The 19,808-nt window shown below is 40.3% G+C and overlaps 1 protein-coding gene across 1 annotated transcript in view; it reads right to left on the reverse strand.

Moving 5' to 3' along the window:
- Window positions 1-19,808, reverse strand: part of TRNT1 (tRNA nucleotidyl transferase 1) — an 83,454-nt gene that overhangs the window by 52,900 nt on the left and 10,746 nt on the right. Inside the window, exon 4 of the mRNA XM_069206359.1 lies at window positions 2,958-3,096. Within this exon, the coding sequence (XP_069062460.1) occupies window positions 2,958-3,096 (139 nt within the window). The remainder of the gene's footprint in view (window positions 1-2,957; window positions 3,097-19,808) is intronic.

Below are 19,808 nucleotides of genomic sequence, written 5' to 3' on the forward strand. Positions count from 1 at the left end.
TGCAAAGATCTAGCCTTCCTCCTGAGCTACTATATACCTTGGGGCTAGTTTATCTGTCCTGCTCATTCTGGAGGAGCAACGGACGTTGTCGCTGCTCTCCTAATGCGCACGCAAAGGTGTCATCTTTGTCCTCCTGTCTCTAAGCTGGGTCCCTAATTTCCTGGTCAGCCCCTCTCCTTTGTTGGCGGTCTGGTGAGACACAAACCCGTCAAAAGCATCCCTTCTGATTCTCCTTCAGATTCTTCTGTGAATGGGGCTCTGTACCGAGCACTGCTCGGAGCTATGCGCTGTTCTTCTAAGTCAGGACCTGCCCTCAAGCTTGCTTTCTGTGGCTTCCTCGTCTACCTGAAGCAAACAAACACAAAGGATGGATGGAATGAAGAACCAATCAAACATTCAGCCTCAGACACAGATCTGGGTTTAATCCATCAGTTCATTTGTTCACCACGCCACCCCAGTTTGGACCCAGCCATATGCAAATCAGTCTTGACCCTGTTCCCATAGGCGTGAACTTCAAGGAGCACCAGCACTGGACTGGGGTGGTGCAGGAAGTATCTGGACCTGTTACTCCGCCATGCCTAGACCTAACAGCCTGTTGTTCGGTGGGGGCCCCTTGGACTCCTTCAACTGGCAGATTGCTGTATCATAATGTGGGGATAGCAGGCATTTGGGCAAGCACCTCCAATCCTGCATATGCAGGGGAGGTGCGAACACCTTGCTTGCCAATTGCAGATCAGTGTTGTCAGCCTGGGCCGCCTGAAAGGTGGCATTTAATTCTAGTAATGCTTCCCCTTTTATCCTTTGCCCTGTGTATTTTGTGTGTATGTGTGCTCAATTATATTGGTGTTGAAGGTTCCCTCTTTTGGCTAGGGGAACATGTGTGCATGCCATTTATGGCAAAACTTGTCAAGCTTTTTGCCTATGCTTTAAAGGGGATTCCATAATGGGTTTGGGTAGTTGGTATGTTCTTACTCTGGTGGCAGGTAAATATGTACACAGGGATCATTGGATCTAATTAGCTCAAAGTTATTCACGGCTATATCTAAATAAATATTTTACAAAACAACAAACATCAATGCATATGAAGAATCACAACCTAGGAAAACGTGCATTTGTTAATCCAAAACAGCATGAAATTTGGCATCAAAATAGCGAGCCTTACTCTGGTGTCAAATAGCAATTTGTAAGAATCAACAATGTCTTCATAGCACATTAAGTCATTGACAAAACACAACACTCAACACTTAAGGCAAACACAGTCACATTAATTTACCAGTGTCACAATATCAAAATGACAACGTTCCAACTGGCACAAGAAAAGCTGACAGGGCACAAGAAAAACATAAAGTGAGCAGTCTGTCAGAAATAACTTAGCCCTCTCCTAACGCATGTTATCATGTGACATGGGGAAGTTCTGTGCAGTGTTGGGAGTAGGTCAGCCTGATAATCTTGTCGATAGCAGCCCTGAGATGAAGATTACAATAATTTATGTGGCAAAAAAGAATAACTGCAACAACCATAGGACCCTCTTGGCCAAACACAAGCTATGCCTAATCTCCTGGATCCCAATCGTTCTTATTACCTAAAGTCCGAATTACAACCTAGCTCACACTCAGGGGTCCTGCGTACCATCTGTGTCACGTCCAGAGGTCCAAGTGATCAGCACCCCAAATAATATTCAAAGCAATATTCACCTTTCCTGATGCTGACAATAAAAAAAAAGGTGACTTCCCACAGGGTTATGGTTATTCCTAGTTTGCCAGGGTTCCGAGATGTGTACATGTGAGTTTGTTTCAAGGCATCCAGGAGTTTTTCTAGTTGGCCCCAGTTTGTTTGGGCAGAGTAACAATTTCTTGGAAAACGCCTTAAGAACCATGTGTTTTGTTTACCCTGGCTTCTGGCCCTCTTCAGAAGCAGAAACTAAGTTGCAGCTCTCATTCTTCAAGTGGTTTCTAAAAACTCCATCTGGACATTGAAGGAGCACCGTTGTGATCTTAAACCATATCAACAAGAGTGATAGCAGACTGCATGTGGCCAATCACTAAGATGGTGGAGGCACATAACCCAGCTCACGAGATGAATTGTAACAGTACCACCCATGAGTTAGAAACACATTGCTGGATTTCTCTGCCCTTATTTCCATCATTACTTTTAAGGTACTGAGACCCCCATATTTTTAATGGACCTCCGTATAGTTAGGCGCAGGTTTGTGCCTGCAATTACCCCTCTATCTTTTCACTTGCACAGGAAACTGAGCTAGGCTTGCAGTCTTCAAAATGACACACTTTTCAGTTGCTTCTACTGTGAGAAGCGGAGATTTGATCAAGTAAGGACTACCAGCAATACTGTCAGTGGACAGATTCGTACACCCCATTTTGCAACCACATGAATACAGAAGGAATTAATCCTACAAAAGGATAAAGTTACTTACTTGTGGCAATAGTTTTATAGCACAAAGCTCTTCTGGACGCAAATTTGATTCGTCCACCTCTACAGTGAAGGAGCAGGGGAAAACCAAAGGGTAAAGTTCCATAGCACATAAAAATACATAATATAAGAAAATGCATCACCATGACATAGAAAAAGAATATAAAGACAGTGACCACATACAGGGGCCTAGATGCTTGCATCTAATGTCGGAGGGAGGCAGCATGAAACCTCAACACCTTTAAAAAAAAAAAAAGGGGGGGGGGGTGGATGGAGCAGACGTTATAATAGGGATTGTTTCATAACTTAATCATAACATTGTAGAATAAGGAAAGCTCTTCACATTTAAGTGGAGAGCTGTAATGTCACAAATCTGTGAAGTCACAAATCATGAAGTAGTAATGTATCTCAAACTTGGATAATGCGTGCAAACAGAATCACAGCTCACTGTACCAGTTTTTCCAACATTCATCAACCTTCATTCCTACATTAACAGTAATCTAATGTAGCCGATTCAACATACACATTACCCAGAAACATGGAGTTGATGGTGAGATCGCGGCGCTCTGCATCCTTCTGCCAGTCAGTTGTAAATTCCACTTCTGCATGTCTCCCATCTGTGGTTACATCAATTCTTAAAGTTGTAATTTCAAAATTTTGTTCCTGAATCTGCAAACGGAAACATTAACAGGGATATTTCTTTAGTTCAGCTGTACCAGCCAAACCATGCAGCCATCAGTAATACTTATGAGACATAGGAAGTGCAGGATAGAAAAATAAAATCCTCTTTATTGAGAGTCCATTACTTGTAGTCCATCGTCTCTCTCTTAATCCTGGTTTATGACTAGTCTGTGAGGTTTTGGCACAAGTGGGAACTGCATCTAAAAGCTTCTGTATAAAGAGCCAAGCTGCAGCCGCTGCCCTGTGTGCGCCAGTTACACTCTTCACTTGCCCTCATTAACAGGCCTACTAGTGCGATGCTTTGGTGAGTCGGTAAGCTGAAGAGGTTATGAAAGAGACTACATAGTGGAAGTAGCAAGATCACCATGAAGTTAACTTGATCCTCCTACTTTCGTCTCTCCTATTCCGAATCATGGTAAAAAAAAAAAGAAGAAAGGGAGGAGGAGTAAAAGCTGTACAGGGTAGTAAGTGACTGTAACAAATATAGTGTGTACGCCTTATGTGCTAAAATGTGCACTGAGTCATTTGAAAGCATTGGTTCAACAATCGTCCCCTCACGTTATGGAGGGCTGTGCCACTTTCTGACTTGGCCTATCATTTTCATTTCTGGGTTTGATAATCTTCAGGCCCTTCGATGGTGGTCAGTTATTTTTTCTTTTTTACATTTTACCACATAACAGAAGCCCCTGCTGGCAATGTAGTTCACAGAAGCATACCCCTACTTAAACCCAAGGATGGCAACTGCTCCATTTGAGAGCTATAGGAGAGTGACGGGTAACGTAGCTGTGATTCTACTGAGGGACAAAGGCCAGTTCATACAAGTAATACATAGTATCCTCCTAGAAGCCACAGCAACATGTATTTGTGGAGCTATGAAGCTATGAAGAGTGGCATATATGTAGAGTTCATACAAGTTGTGCTTAGTATCCTCCTAGAAGCCACAGCAAATGTAGCACAAGATCGTGGTCCCCCTTCATGTTGCCTTGTAGACATGACACTATCCATGTGGTTCGGCCAACAGCCTGTTCAGTTGGCTCAATGGAATCCATATTCAGCCTCGGACAAACTGAGAATCTTCCCTGGTAAGCGGTTATCATGTCCATTTACACAGTGAGCAACTGCAAATATGCTTGTTTTTAAATGTACATGTTTATGAAACGAAGCACAGTGATGGCCTTTAAAAGTAAAAGCAAATGAAAAGAGGGACAAAAGATTAGTAATTCTTTCTCTCTTGTGAAAACCTCTAAAACATACAAATTCTGAGGTCCTACTGATTTGAGTGGACTTTTAAAACAGGAAAGTATATTGATGACAAGAATTTAATTTGTAATCCTTAAGCAGCACAGGGCTAATTTTTAGCTCTTTTTAAATTACATTTACTTTAGTCTCAACAGTACTCCCATAAAAAAAGCAGTGTCATAGCCAATGGTCTTGCCTTTGGGCCTTATAAGCGTTTAGCCATTAGGTACATTATCCTGTTAATAATCCGGTCATTCCCACAGTTTATTTTTACAAAATGCCCTACTTTTTACCACATAAATTCTATTGGGCGGCAGAGACACAAAGCATAAGGAAAGAAGAGACTCATACACTTTAAAATTGGCTAAAAATCAATTGTATCTTTCTTGTGGGCTTAATTACAACGTAATTAAAATCTCACCATTTGCGCGAAAATTCGGGATGGAAGACTAGATAAACATATGTTTGAAGTTAATAACCCCTCATCAGCAAATGTAACCAGACAACCACCATGGGAGTTTTGTTAAATACAGTTTTCTGTACACAGCTAAAACCGCAAAACGTCCCAGAGTGATATAAAACTCTCCTTAAATCATAATATGAGCGTGTTTTAATCACAGAATCATCGTTTGGGACTAAGGGCCTGATTACAATCTTAGCAGATCGAATACTCCATCACAAACGTGATAGGTATTCCATCTGCTCTATTACTATCTCCATAGGATATAATAAGATCGTATAAAAATGCTGAGGCACCCGTTGAACAAATATATAATTATCCCAAAAGATAAAGGCTCTCACCTTTTTAATAAATTCCTCTGTAAGTAAACAACACAACAAATATTTCACAGTAATCGGCTCAAAGAAAAGCAAAAATTCAAAGAGGTAACATAACATAAAATTTTAATTTCATTCAAACACATCTATACTCTCTCCCCTAATCACAAATTTTCTCTTTCCAGGAGATGTGAGTCCATTCTCTTCCAAGTTCACCAAATAGTCAAATAATAATCCAAGTAATCTCCATTGTTCCTTAATTTTAATCTTGAGTATTGCTCCAGAGTTTTTTGTAGCCTTATTTTTTAACAGAATATCCAAAATCCTTGCAACGACCTTACAGCCAACACGTGTTTCGTCACTTGACTTCTTCAGGGCTGGAATATAGTTGCTTCTTGTACCAATTTATCTAAATCCCAGAAAAAATCATCAAAACAGGACCAAACTCAATACAGTCATATTTAAATTGACACAATACACTCTATCCAATACTAAAAAAATATCATTAGTCCATAATGAGACCCGGTAAACCAAAACCTATTAAGTGAATTACTATTTCATGACCCAATCACAATTCAGAAAGACACCTTATTAGTCCGTGAAAACACCCATAGTGATACTAGTCCCTACACATGCAACCAAGAACACCATTATGTGCATAAATGAAACAAAAATAATGCAGTTAGGTAGAATAAGCATCAATAGTCCCTACACATGCAACCAAGAACACCATTATGTACATAAATGAATAGATCAAAAGTTATGCAATTATGTAAAAGAGCATAAAAAAAAAGAATGTGAAATGACATAAATAGGAGCAAAGTGTGATTCTTTTGCTGTCACGTTACAACTAAAGGATCCCAATAAAGATAATAATGATAACCCAATCCAAAATATCCACTCAAACTATTACCTCCAAAGCAAAATCCCTGTAACCTTGGTCAGACTATAGACTCCCAGTCAATGGTTATTCCTAAAACTGCCACCCCAATAAAGCGCCATTCCAGAATCCGTCCTTCACCCTGTAAACAAACATAGCATAAACTATTCCATTATCATGCCAAAACCAGCCTGGCCTTGCTATACAAAGTAAACAGTATCACTACTGCAGCCACGTTATCATATTATAACCTCACATAAGACCCGAATTAAATACCTTATGTGGGGAAGTCCTCATTCAGACTTATGCCGAAATACTTAGAGCCTCCGTGTTCCACTCCAAACAAACGTGTGAATGCTATACGCGCCGCGTTCTTGTAACCTGTATTTAAATATTTCCGATCGCCGAAATAGAATAAGGACCAATATGCATTCGTCCTATACTAGAAATAAAGGGAGGACTACGCCTCTGACTCCCGTATCCATCAAATATACAGAGAAAGGGAGATCTAAAACAAAAAGATATATACATCCTCAATCCTTCATAACAATATAGTACAAGATAACTCAATAAGCTAACCCACACGGCAATAGTCTCCCCATGACATTCATAAATTATTTATCTTAAGACAAACAAATGACTTAAAGTATCCAATGCGCAATGAATTAGTACCTATATTACCTTATTTCACTGAGGTAAAGACTTGTAAACAAACCGTAAAGTTACTACTATCTATAGATTGGTACCAACTCTAACCCCCCATATATATCTCACCATTTGCGGAAAATTCGGGATGGAAGACTAGATAAACATATGTTTGAAGTTAATAACCCCCCATCAGCAAATGTAACCAGACAACCACCATGGGAGTTTTGTTAAATACAGTTTTCTGTACACAGCTAAAACCGCAAAACGTCCCAGAGTAATATAAAACTCTCCTTAAATCATAATATGAGCGTGTTTTAATCACAGAATCATCGTTTGGGACTAGGGGCCTGATCACAATCTTAGCAGATCGAATACTCCATCACAAACGTGATAGGTATTCCATCTGCTCTATTACTATCTCCATAGGATATAATAAGATTGTAATACGTGGACAGGATATCCGTCACAAAGGTGAAGGAGCAACTCCATCCACCAAGATCGTAATCGGATCCTAAGCAATAATGTCTCAATTAGTTCAGTGCCTTTAAAATTGAAAGCCCCCTCGAAAAAAGCTTATACCAGAAAGAGTCAAACATGCGGCCTTTTAAATAAAAAATGCGTTGTACTAAATGCATTTATAAAAATCAGCAGTCCGTTAGAACTGGCAAATAATTACAACAATTGTTTCATGTAATTTCAACAGCAATAGTGTTGTTTTTAGCCAAAAAGAAGTGCTTTTTTCTGGTGTGATAGAGCTATAGATTTTGAATGTGGCACACCATTTGAATGGATGTGGCTTTTTGCCAATACGCCCTGCAACTAAATAAGAACTGGACTCTAAAGCCAATTATTTGTGTTCAGCTGGACTTCTTTAGATAATATGCTTTGGAAACGAGGATCTACCAGTATAACTGGCCCAAACTGAAGAAAACTTAGAAAGAAACCTGCAATGCAGGGCATAATTCAAAACTACAACAGCAATGCCATGACAGTCGGTCATTACTTAGCAACTGTGACTTTCTACAGGGATCACCCTACAGCAAGCCATATTAACAACCTCATCAGTTCAAACTGATCTGACATTTGACTCTCTGCTTTGGAAGACAGTTGAAATCAAAGAGGATAAATGCAAGGCTGACTGGTGTGCGTGAATAAAGGCTACACTTTGGCTTTTCAACCGTGCAGCCAAAGTGGGAGAAGCACTGAACTTGTGGGTACAGTGAGCTGCAGACCATTTACACTTCCTGTGCACAGTGGACATGTTGCCACAAACATAATCTCTGCTAGGTTGTAGCGCTACCTTGCAGGCTGGGGACAAGCCGGAGCTCCTAAGAAGAAACTCTGCTGATCTGACTTGATAAGAACCAGCCTCATCTCTCCTAAGTGTCCATTCTCAGGGTCCTGTGACCCATGCAGCAACTACAGTAGGTTTGTTATGGGTCTTGAGATTCTTGGGATAAAGTCTCCTGCAGTGGGAAGGGGAATACTAGGTAATTACTTAGCTCCAAAAGTATTTTTCCTCCATCGGAATTAGGCATCGCTATTTGGGGCTCTATTGCCATCATTTCTTTGCCAGTAAGGGTGACTATGAGAGCAGATGCTAAAGACCCTTGACTTCCTCTGTAGTCCCTGATGCTGGTGGTTTGGAAGAGCATCAGTGTGAATCTTGGTGGCTAAGATCAGTGTCTTCTGCCTTTACTTCAAAGATATTTGCTATATCCAACCCTACCACTTCCAAAAGCAAGCCTTGGCTGCCTAGCTTCACTACCACAGGCAAGCAAAAGGAGTATCTTTGATTTTCTATTGGAGTGTAATGGTACTAGTGCTACTTAGAAATCGCGTGAAAAGGATAGAACCAATATATGAAACAGTAAACAAATAGCCATAGCATAGAACTCAGGAAAAGGACACACGTTGTCTCCAAGTAGGGCTGGTAGGTTTGAGAAGCCTGCTAGAGAGACTTGCAGGGATACCAACATATGGCACCACTGTGGGTACTAGTCCCAGAGCGATGGGTACTGGGAATAGTACTGGTGCAATAGGAAGCAGAGCTTGATCTGAGCCCTGCAGAATAAAATGGTCAGTGCTTCATTCCTAAGCGGTCAAAATTAATCAGATGCCAGGAAGATGACAGTACGTTGGCTGTCACTTCCTCAAAAAGCTTGATTCTGTGTGTCCTGGCCAGGCTCTTAATGTCAGGGCTCCAAGAGATTTGCAGCCTTTGCAATGATAATCATCATCTTACACAGAATTGGCCAAGCAAATAGGGACCTGTGCACCGAACTGGTGCAGTGGAGGTGGACCTCTGGCACCAATGATGTGCAGCTGTCCTCTTACCTAAAGGCCTAAGTATAGACCCAGTGTTATCATCAGCAGCAGTCACAATTCGCAGGTTGGAAAATGCACCTCTCCCTGGCTTACCTATAGTGGCATACCTAGAGCAGGAGCCACTGACCAGCCAGATTAAATGAAGGAGGCAGACCACGAGAGATATCCGGCTTAGCTTTGTCTGACACCTTGCACCGCTGCGTTTTTACTTATGCTTCTATAGTACAAAAGCTGATGGCCAGTCCTGCTTCTTTTCAAAGGGAATTCCTTCTCTCAAAGGACTGGTGGTCTTCCCCTCAATTACTGCCTGTACTGATCCACATGGGAAGTTCAAAGCAGGATGGTCCTTCTGTGAGGGGAGTCATCAAGAGAAGGCTTTGTCAACTTCCCTGAGCAAAATTGCAAAGTCACTACAGTGAGAGAGCTGATTCCCAAAACTGCTCCCTGGAAGGGACAAGTGCTGAACCTGTTGGTACAATAAAATGCCATCACTATGCCCCGGAAAATCAAGCTTAGTTTCATTGTGCAATGACTAACTTGGACTACTGCACCGAAGGACGAAGGCAGACTGAACAGATGGCACACCCATGTCTATGGAGCAAGTAACTATGCCCCACACACTTTCTGGACCCAACAGACTGCATCTGGCTCGAACAACTTATCATGTACTGGAGAAAGAGAACTGCAGGATAACTACTTTTATCCCCGCAGGGATTAGCAAAACCAGTTGGGTATGGCCTAAGAGGAAGACATGACGAGGAAGACACAACGTGGGAGATAGCTATCACACCCAAAGCGGCTGCTGAGGAGCTCAGGAACACTTCCAGTTTGTAACAGTCATTTATTTACACCCTTTAGAAATCTAACAACTACTGTTTGAAGATGTTCATGCTTGTGTATGCATGAAGCAGAGCACATATGTAAACTGAACGGCTGTCTTCCAGGCAGGCTGGGGAGAGAGGATTGGATCCAGTGTCTGCAGTTTGCTGGTGAAACATGCACAGAAATGCATCCCAAAGGTTTTTGCTATATCCACCCTGATTAGCAGTTTCTGGTCCGACCTTACGTGGCAGGATAGCACAGGCTGGGAATGCAGAGTGTTTACTGAGACATGTGCTTGTAACAGAATATGGGAGAAGAAGAAGAATGTGAAAGGAGAAAAATGGAATGGTGATTAGTGAGAGAAAGGGGACGTGAAAATGGGGAAGACTAACAAAACAATGGAGAAAGTGTTCTTTGAGATATCTGTGTGCCTAACTCCAAGGAGCCATATCAGAAGAAATAAATATTCAATTACTTAAAATATTGATGGCGACATGAGAATTAATTTAAAAAGTGATACTGCAGCCCCAACCTTCTAGCACGAACAATTTGAATTTTCAGGTAGGAGCTGGAGGAGAAGAAAAGTCAACAATCATCTAAAATTAGAAAATACTAAATCTGAGGTGGCAATCCCACGTGGCTAAAAAGTCAGATTGCACATGGCAAGCTATGAAGATGAGTGAAGGGCGAACTGTGTACTTGAAACAGACTGTAGATTTATATTCCATCCTAATATATCATCTTGTGTACAACAAAGGGGATCTCAATTTCAAATGGACCTTGCAATGGAGTTAAGAACAAACCCCAACCACTACAATAAACAGTAAAGTGAAAAGATATAAATCCAATCTCAAATGCACTGCAAGGTTCAGCTTACGGGGGAAGGTAAAGCCAAAATCATATTGCAGCCATGAAACCCGTCTAAAAGATACTCACACAAATACCACAGCCATAGACAACCAATTCCATGAGGTAAATATTGTAAAGGGAGGAGGCACAAGGATGTTTTTGTTTGTGAGTGTGAGGGTGCTGAACTACAATGGAGAAAGTCCTGCAGCTAAACTCAGCTACTTCATATATAAAAAAAGATCCCACATCTCTCTGCTGTGACAAATGATTGTGAACCCTTCACTAATACAGTCTGCAGAAAACAACCTAATGTAGTCAATATTGAGAAGCAACAGGATGGCATTGTCATCCCAGATGCAAGTCAAAGTTGTCTGAACTTCATCTAGGATATTTTGGATCTTAAAGAACGGAAACCGATTACCGGTCAGTGGGATAAGTGAAGCAAGACAAGGTACTATATCCTAGACAATACGTTAGTTTAAACAAATATGATGCATTCTATGAAAAAATATATTAGTCCATGTCTTTAAAGCTTGTTCTGTATATAATGCAAATGTCTGAGAATAATGTTGCATATAATGGTGCACACTAGCAGAAACATCAACACAAATCTTCAAAATGAGTTCCTGTAGCAGACCTCGAAAAATCATAAAAAAGCTACTAGACCTGAAGGTCGAGTAACTTGAATAATCTACTCGACCTAACTGTAATGCACCTGACCCAGAAACTGGTCTCAAATTGTGTGATCCTAGGCAAATATTTTGTCACCTTTTTCTTCATTCTCACATGAGGGTAACTTCAAATATTTGAGTTCAGCCTTTCTACTGTTAAAAAAAATCCTCTTTACTAAGATTAAATAGACTAAATGTTTTCTCCATGTATAATAAATCTAGCCCGTATATAGGGTACACATGATCGATGATTTGCCTCTTAATTTACTAGTAGCTCTGCCATCAGGGAACAAGTGTTTCTAAGTTTATATTTACACACTCACTTTTAATAAATATTTTACTAAAGCATTATGTGGTAGCGCACTATCATTTACAGACAGTAAATTTCAAAGAAATGGCAAAAAACCTTCCTAGTAACTTGCAGCTTTACTGATAAAACTATATAGTGTATTAACAATAATCTGAAAATTGGGTTTCAGAAAACATTTATCGTTTGCACATCAACAAGTAAAATGTTCTGATGTTTACATTTTATCAAAATATATTTTCCAGCACACAGAAGTAGATACAAAGTTTTTTTTCACAACTACTGAAACATATTTTGAAATGTTTGTACAGTTGACTTAGTTATTTAAATGTGTGTTAGGAAAAACCTGACCCCTACAGCCGTTCATTTCACACTTTGTACAGCAGGTACAGCAGTTCACCCTACACAATCCTGGAACTGCAGGCAGAAGGAAAGGTAATTGCAAGAAGGCAAGCAGACTTTTGACCTCTGTCTCTGAACACAGAGCAAATGTTACAAGAACAAGATTTAAACCTGCCTTTACTGCTCCTTTACTTTCTGACTGAACAGAACAACTGTCACCTCACCAGAAGGGGAGAGTAAGTTCTAAAAATAGCTCGACCTGATAAAATATGACTCGCTATAGCGAGAGAGCGAGTATATTTCTTGAGGCTTGTGTAGCAGACAGTTGTTATTCACGGACTAAATCAGAACGCAAAGAAAGGAGGGTTTTCCTCGTGTTGGAGCAGATATGCTGATATGAGAATATTCTAATGATTTGCGTATACATACTAATGAGAAATAATGACAATTGAAACTAATAATTGAAAATAACGTGTAATGAGTAAAATGTGCCCACGGGGAGTGGTCACCATGTACGTTAACAGTACTAAAATAATGTGAAAATATAAGAATTATGTAATAATATGTCATAACTGATGATATAACCTATGTTTTATGATGCTTCGTATTCTTAACTTAGCTGAACTAGAGGCCTGGTCGGCGCTGGGCCTTGCTTGCTTAAACGTGGAGACGCAATGAGCTGCCGAGGGCTGGAACTGGAGAAAAGGACCTTGAACTGTAGAGAGTTCAGATAAGCTCTGCTAGAATTTTCTGCAATGTACCAGCAGACAGGAGACGATCAGAACAAATTGATACAATTATGTGTAGAGTAGGTTAAATGTACTTTTCCAGGACTTGAACAATGGGAGCACTGACTAAGAGACTGTGGGCAACAATTTTGTTACCGGAAGAGCCGGATGATGTTCTCATCGACGGAGGAACCAATCATATTAATGGAACTTGATGTTTGAACCGACGGAAACAAGTGGTAAACAAAAACTATAGGTTAGAGTCATAACCCCTGACAAGGTTGAACAATTAGCAATTTGTGGGAAGGACTGAGAGACCATAATAAAAAGTCATGACACGAGAAGGGAAATCAAAGTGGAGAAGCGAAAGTTGACATCAGGAGACGCTGTACGAAGTGTTGAAATTTGGGCTTGCTCCCTGTGAGCCCGAGCCTTGCTGATGACTGATGACCTGGAGACGAAGACTGACTCGTTGGTGATCTATCTTGGATAGGTAGCTATAAATGTTGACTGACTAATGTGTGCTTTTCTTTCTAGGTACCAACTGTGCTGCTTAAAATGTTTTTCTCTCTTAGTTAGATTTTCCCAAATTAATGATTTTTGACTAAATTGTTTTTCGCATGAAGACCCAAATGCTGATGCTGATTTGAGATAGGTTGGCTGACAAGGACGACTTAATGGTGACGTTTAACTGACTGACTTGCATTGCTGAATTATTCAAATGATTGAGATTTTGCTGACTTAGGTTGATGTTGTTTTGCTTATTAATAAAATAATGGTGAATTGTTGCTCATGATGCTAATAAAGTTTGATTAACCATTGATTCTCGAAAAAAAGGTTTTTGATTAGAATTGTAACTAATAGGGAATAAAACAAATTAATCTTCTTGAGAGTGATGGTATTTTTCTTATTAGACTAGGTTTTATGGCGTTACATGTTGGTTATGATGTTTATTGATGTTCCACTGGTTACCACTTAACTAGGATACTCTATGCGATCCAAAAGATTCATCGACCTATATGCGTCCCCTTGCAAGTTTACTTACTAAGGACAAGGCGCGTTAGAAGCTTCTGGTAGCAGCTTGATGGTTAGTTTCCTTAGGGAACTAGTTGGGTGGTGAGTAGTGGTTATGGTAGTAGTTTAAAGTTGAGCACAATTGTTCTAATTTTTTTGAGGTTTGAATTTTGTTTTTCTAAAATGTTTCAGGCGTGTTCTGAAATAGTGTGAGAGTAGTAGATTGCACTTGCACAGGCTTATGTTTTTCTAAAATGGCAATGGTAGCAAGGATGATGTCCCCTTAAGCCCAGAAATGACATTCCCAGATCCTGGATCCTGTTGCTAAGATTGAGTATGTTCCTGGCGTGTTCTGAAATAATGTGAGAGTAGTAGATTGCACTTGCACAGGCTTAAGCAAATTGCAGGTGAATTGTGATGTATGTGAGGTAAAGTAGGTAGTCTGCGTACTCCAGATCAGGGTTAGTAGGAGTGTGAGAGTAGGGAAATCGTTGAACTTCATATGTGTGTGGCGCTTTGTGCTAAAAAATTGTCCACATGGTTGTTGGTGATGTACGGACCCTGCGTGGTCTAAGACTCCGGAGTATATTGACAAGTGTAGGAGACACTTGGGTATATGTTGTCATCTGTCTGGTTTAGTAGGTTGATCAAGCGTGGTCAACAAGTCGGAGCGAATGCTAGATGAATAAATGAAGCTTCGACTGATATTTGGAGAGTCCTATGTGCACCAGGACAGACCCAAAGATCAGTTGAGAGTAAAGTTTGCGGGTCGAATTTTACTTGCGAATGTGGGGGACTGAGAAAGAGAAATAGCTACGGTGCTAGAAAGTGCCATTAGTGAAAATCCGTAAGGTCCCTGAAGCACTTGTGTCCCTTCCTGTAGTAAACCAGCACGTTTTGTTTTAGTTATTATTTGATGATGACGCTGGCAATAAATTTGCATTAGTTACGTGAAACTGAGTTGAAGAGGACGAGCCGCAAGACTTTGTCAGCCGCTGTGAGTCAGTGTGACGTCAGTGTGTGCCACGCTGGGATAGGTTGGTTAAGCGAGAAGAGCCGTGACCGGATTGGCAGCCGTCCGTGAGAGGCAATTGGTTGAGTAAACGGGTGAAAGGAATCTTGGGAGTAAAAGTCATTTCATTTATTGAATTTGTAGCTCATAAAAACAGGCAAAATTAAGTTTTTCAAGGCATTTAAGAGTGCGATAAAAGGTGATTCATATATCAAGGCGTCAGTGGGGGAACCAACCCCACCGGAGGATACTCCGGCGCATCTCGTCATGACAGAAAAAGGCATAGCTTCGTGCCTTTGGTCGAAGCAATGGAGTAAATGGACTAAGAATCAAGGGACATTAGCTTTTTGAGAGCATGGAACGTTCAATTTGAGAATTTTGGATCAGTTGCGATTGTTACTGTCTGACATGAGACAGTTACCGAGACCGCTACAGTTCGAGGCTTTAGCAGTTTGGGAGATAGTGGCCAGACAGCAGCAAGAGCGAAAACTCAACAGAAGGGTGAAGAAGATAGAAAAGTCACTAGCCGAGGCTAGGTGTGATTGGGAGCAAAAGAGATGGAGGATGGCAACTATGAAGGAGATTAAAATGTTCCCAGCAATCACAGAAAGTGACAATTCAAATAAAGGGGATAATAGCAAGGAAGAGGAGAGGGAGTAAAAGAAGAAAAGAAAGAAGTCTTATGTGGATGATGCTGATTCTGATGTTGAGGATCTCATTAAGCAGTTGTTGAGAGATAGACCTACACCTATGACGACTTATGAAGGGGTCCAGGGACTAGTGCTACCGCCCCTCCTGCTACTCCTGGAACATCCCAGGGAGCTGTGGGCGCTGTACAAGCAGAAGGAGGACAGTTACCGGGGCAGTACAGAGTACATCAGTTGCAGGAACGAGTGCAGTAGCTCAGGCGCAGGTACATACACCTTTGGTAACAAGGATTTATCCAGATGTGCCAGTTCTTGAGACTGATTCAAATATTGTAGAGCAGAGGAAGCAGGTGCTCCCGCAGCCAATGTTGGTCCAGACTGACCTGACTCCAATGTTATTGCCAACAGCACAGATGAGGGTACGTCGAAGTTTAACTAGTTGACAGGGACTTCGGTAGATCTTGCACCAGTTATGAACAAGGCAATGGGGGTACCACTCACACAGGGTACAGGTGGTAGAGCAGCCACAGATGCATTATCTCTACCGATTACTGTTGGTCCCGTGGTACCTTTATATGCCCAGAAGAAAACAGAAGCAGGGGGACAGACTGAGATGTCGCAGAGTTTGGTGCGAAGGGGAGTGGGAGATTCGATACACTCGACATCATCTTCAGGAACTTGTCCGGGTAAGCTCAAATCTCTAATGCAAATCAGAGTTTGAGACTTTTGACGCCACAAGCCTTGGGAACAGGGGCAGAGCAGCGGGTCAGTGACTAAAGCGAATAACATCTCATTACAAGGGTTAACAGCTCAGCAGTTACCTAGTTGGCTGGATAGTCTAAATTCTTCACAAGGTGCATCAAAAGGGGAAGATCAGTTGAACCGAGTGTGACTGAATATTGAAGCAAATTAATTAGTCGAGGGGACAATGGGATTGAATGGGTTAGAATTCTAAACTGAAGAAGAGCTGAGGTATTTGTGCCCAAGTATTACAAAAGAAGTAGGGAAAATACGCCAGAAATTAGCGGAAGTAGCAGAGAAGAATGACATTTATCTTAAGACAACAAAACATTTGAGAAGGAGTTACAGATTAGACTTTGAAGCAAAAGATTTTGAACACATGAGATCAGCAGGAATGAAAGCACATTTGAGGGATTTGCTGCAGAGTGCGCAAATTTGGGGAGCATTGGAAAAGTGGGAAGGCAGATGGGCAAGGAAAAGAGAAACGAAAAAGAGATTTTCAAGATGAAACAGAGGGAGCAGAGAAAGGTGAAGCAGTTAAAATGCTACTGATGAGAGAGATTCCAGGGGGTCAGTTTGTTCACGTCCCATGGCACCGAAGTGACATATTGTTGTTTACAAATGATTATCCCAAATTGAGAGAGAAGCCAGTTGAATAGTATCAACAGACTGAGAGGTTTGTGAAACTCTCTAAGTGTTTGTGGGAAGACTTGAATACCTTATTCGAGATAGTTGTGCCAGCTGACTTATGGGCCGAATGTGAGAGGGCAGTAGACTGGCCAACGAGTGAACCTGAAAAGAACAAGGTTACAGGCGCACCGTCACTTGAGGTAATTACAAATTATTATAAGGTGATTGAGTTTCTGAAAACTAGAATTTCTCTGAAAAACATTGATTGGCAGAGGATTGACAGGACAGTCCAGGAAACTAAAGAGTCAATACACACTTATTATGAAAGGTTGTTAAAGGCTTTGAAGGAGTACAGTAGCAAGGAAGCGGTCGAACCAAAAGACATGTTGCATTTTGTGTTCAGATTTGTAGAAGGGTTGAGACCTAAGGTAGGGCAGATGATTAAGGTACTGGTATGTTACTGCATGATTTGAACGTCATGTTGGATGTTCATGTTACAAGTGGACTTAAACAAAGATCTACTTGGATAAGTAATGGACAATAATATTGATGTATTTTTAAAACTGGTGTGGTGAGATTTGGACAAAGAAGAGACAAAAAAAGAGGAGCTTTATGAAGCACAATTTAAGTTATCAAGAACATCTAGCATTAAAAATGTTGAAATCTGATGAAGATTTAATCATAAAGAGAGCAGACAAAGGAGGAAATATAGTAGTGATGAACCGTGATGATTATGAAAAATAAATTTATACACATTTACATGATACTTAATGTTATGAAAGATTATCTTATAATCCAATGATGTGGTTAACAGGCAAGATAAACAGATTACTTAAAAACTGGCGGGACAAGAATTTATTGGATGAAGATGAATACCTATATCTATTAGTGAATCGTCCAAAATATCCCTGTTTGTATACACTGCCAAAAATACACAAAATGCGAATTTCCACCAGGAAGACCGATAGTTTCAGGTATAGGAGGTCCGACGGAGAGATTATCTGAGTTTGTGGATGTATTTTTACAACCTTTTGTATATAATCTTCCTTCATATATTAAAAATACAAAACACATACTTAGTTTATTATCGGACATTCAGTGGGAGTCAGGTATGATTATGGTAACTTTGGCATTATACACAAGCATTCAGCATGATAGTGGCATTCAAGCCATTGAACACATGCTTAACAGAAGATCAGTAAGTCTAATGGAACATACACACATGATAATACACATGATAGATCTTATTTTAAATCATAACTATTTCCTCTTTAAGAAAGATTGGTTCAAACTGAAACGGGGTGGCAATGGGGTCAAGATTTTCTCCCTCATATGCGAACCTCTTCATGGGATGGTTTGAGGAGAAATGGATGTGGGGTCCAGAAGCAGCTGAATGGCAGTCAGATATCCTGTACTGGGGGCGGTATATTGACGATTGTTTCATGCTATGGACAGGCAAAGAAGAAAAACTAACACGATTTTGTAAATATCTCAACAACAATGAGGTTAACATCAAATTCACATATAAGTACAGTGCAACTTGTATAGATTTCTTAGATGTAGAACTGTTTGTGGCAACCGATAAGATAGAGAGCAGACTGTACCGAAAACAAACGTCGTGCAGTACTATACTACATGCGACCAGTGCACATCCAAAACACCAAATAGAAGCAATACCTTTTGGGGAAATGGTGAGAGCAAGACGCAACTGCAGTAGGAATTGTGATTTTCAAGAGTGTATCAAGCATATGGGATGGAGATTTATAGTCAGGGGTTATCCGGAGGATGTGGTAACTAAATCTCAACGTAAAGCCTCCAAAATATCTCGATTTGGATTATACTGAGAATTTACATAAATTATTGAGAATCATGAAAAGACATTGGACCATACTTACACAATATTGAATACTTAATAAATACATGAGTAGCAAGCCAGAGGTTGCATACAGGAGGGTAACACATTCAATAATATTCTCAGTCCTAGTTATTTGTCGAACACAATCAAACCCAATTGGCTTCATTTACAGAATTTGGGTTTCTATAAATGTGGCTGTTGTGCTATGTGCAAATGGGCGTGGCACGCAAAAAAGGCCTTTTTGGTCATTGGTAATAAGGAGTATAGTATTAGATCACACATAGATTGCAACACCAAATATGTAGTATACATGTTGTCCTGTAAGTGCGGAAAGATGTATGTGGGCAGTAGTATTTATCCCCTCAAAATAAGAATTTCAGAACACTGGAGAGCAATCAGACAGGAAGACAAACGATATCCAATAGCCTCCCATATGAAAACATGTGACAAACAAGGTACTCATAAGGAATTCAAATTCTTTGCTTTTGATCAATGTGAAAAAATCCACGAGGTGGTAACAGAGAATTAACTCTACGGAGAAAGTAATTGATTTGAATAATATGACTAGGGGCAGTGGAACGGGGCCTAAATTCAGATTATGAAATGGAATATTTTCTTGGTGACAGGCAGGAATACACCAAAATGATGATAAGATTCTGGTTGGACTCTATAGGTGATATGTGGCTGGCATCATGACACATAACTTTTGAAAAATGTAAAAACATTTAAACATTTTATTTTGACTTGTGATTATGTGTAGATTACTGATTTGGAACTTGGGGTTTCAAACGACTATGGGGGTAGAATTCACAATATATAATATGCCCATATCAAGACTATGTATTCATACACATACATGGGTTTAGAATTATAAGATATTTAGGCTAAAGGATTTAGAGAAATACTATAGGCAATATTCATTTGTGTAAGTCACAATGCGAGTAAATATCCACTGAGTGTGCATAAATGTAATTTAATAATCTATTATAGACTTAGGACAGTTGAATTGAGGAATAGAATATCGTAAATAACTGAGAAGAACATCTCTCAACATGTTAGTCATTTACAGTATAGAAAGCTTCACTCTATCTTGTAATACTAAGCAGTTTGAAACACAAGTGGAATGCTAGTATACACAAGAGGTTAGTCCGTCTTCTGTGTCTATAGACCAAGGGCGGTCCCCTTTCTTTTTTCATGTCTTTGCCAAGCG

The sequence above is a fragment of the Pleurodeles waltl genome, chromosome 9, assembly GCF_031143425.1.
Source record: "Pleurodeles waltl isolate 20211129_DDA chromosome 9, aPleWal1.hap1.20221129, whole genome shotgun sequence".
In the NCBI taxonomy this organism is placed as follows: Eukaryota; Metazoa; Chordata; class Amphibia; order Caudata; family Salamandridae; genus Pleurodeles; species Pleurodeles waltl.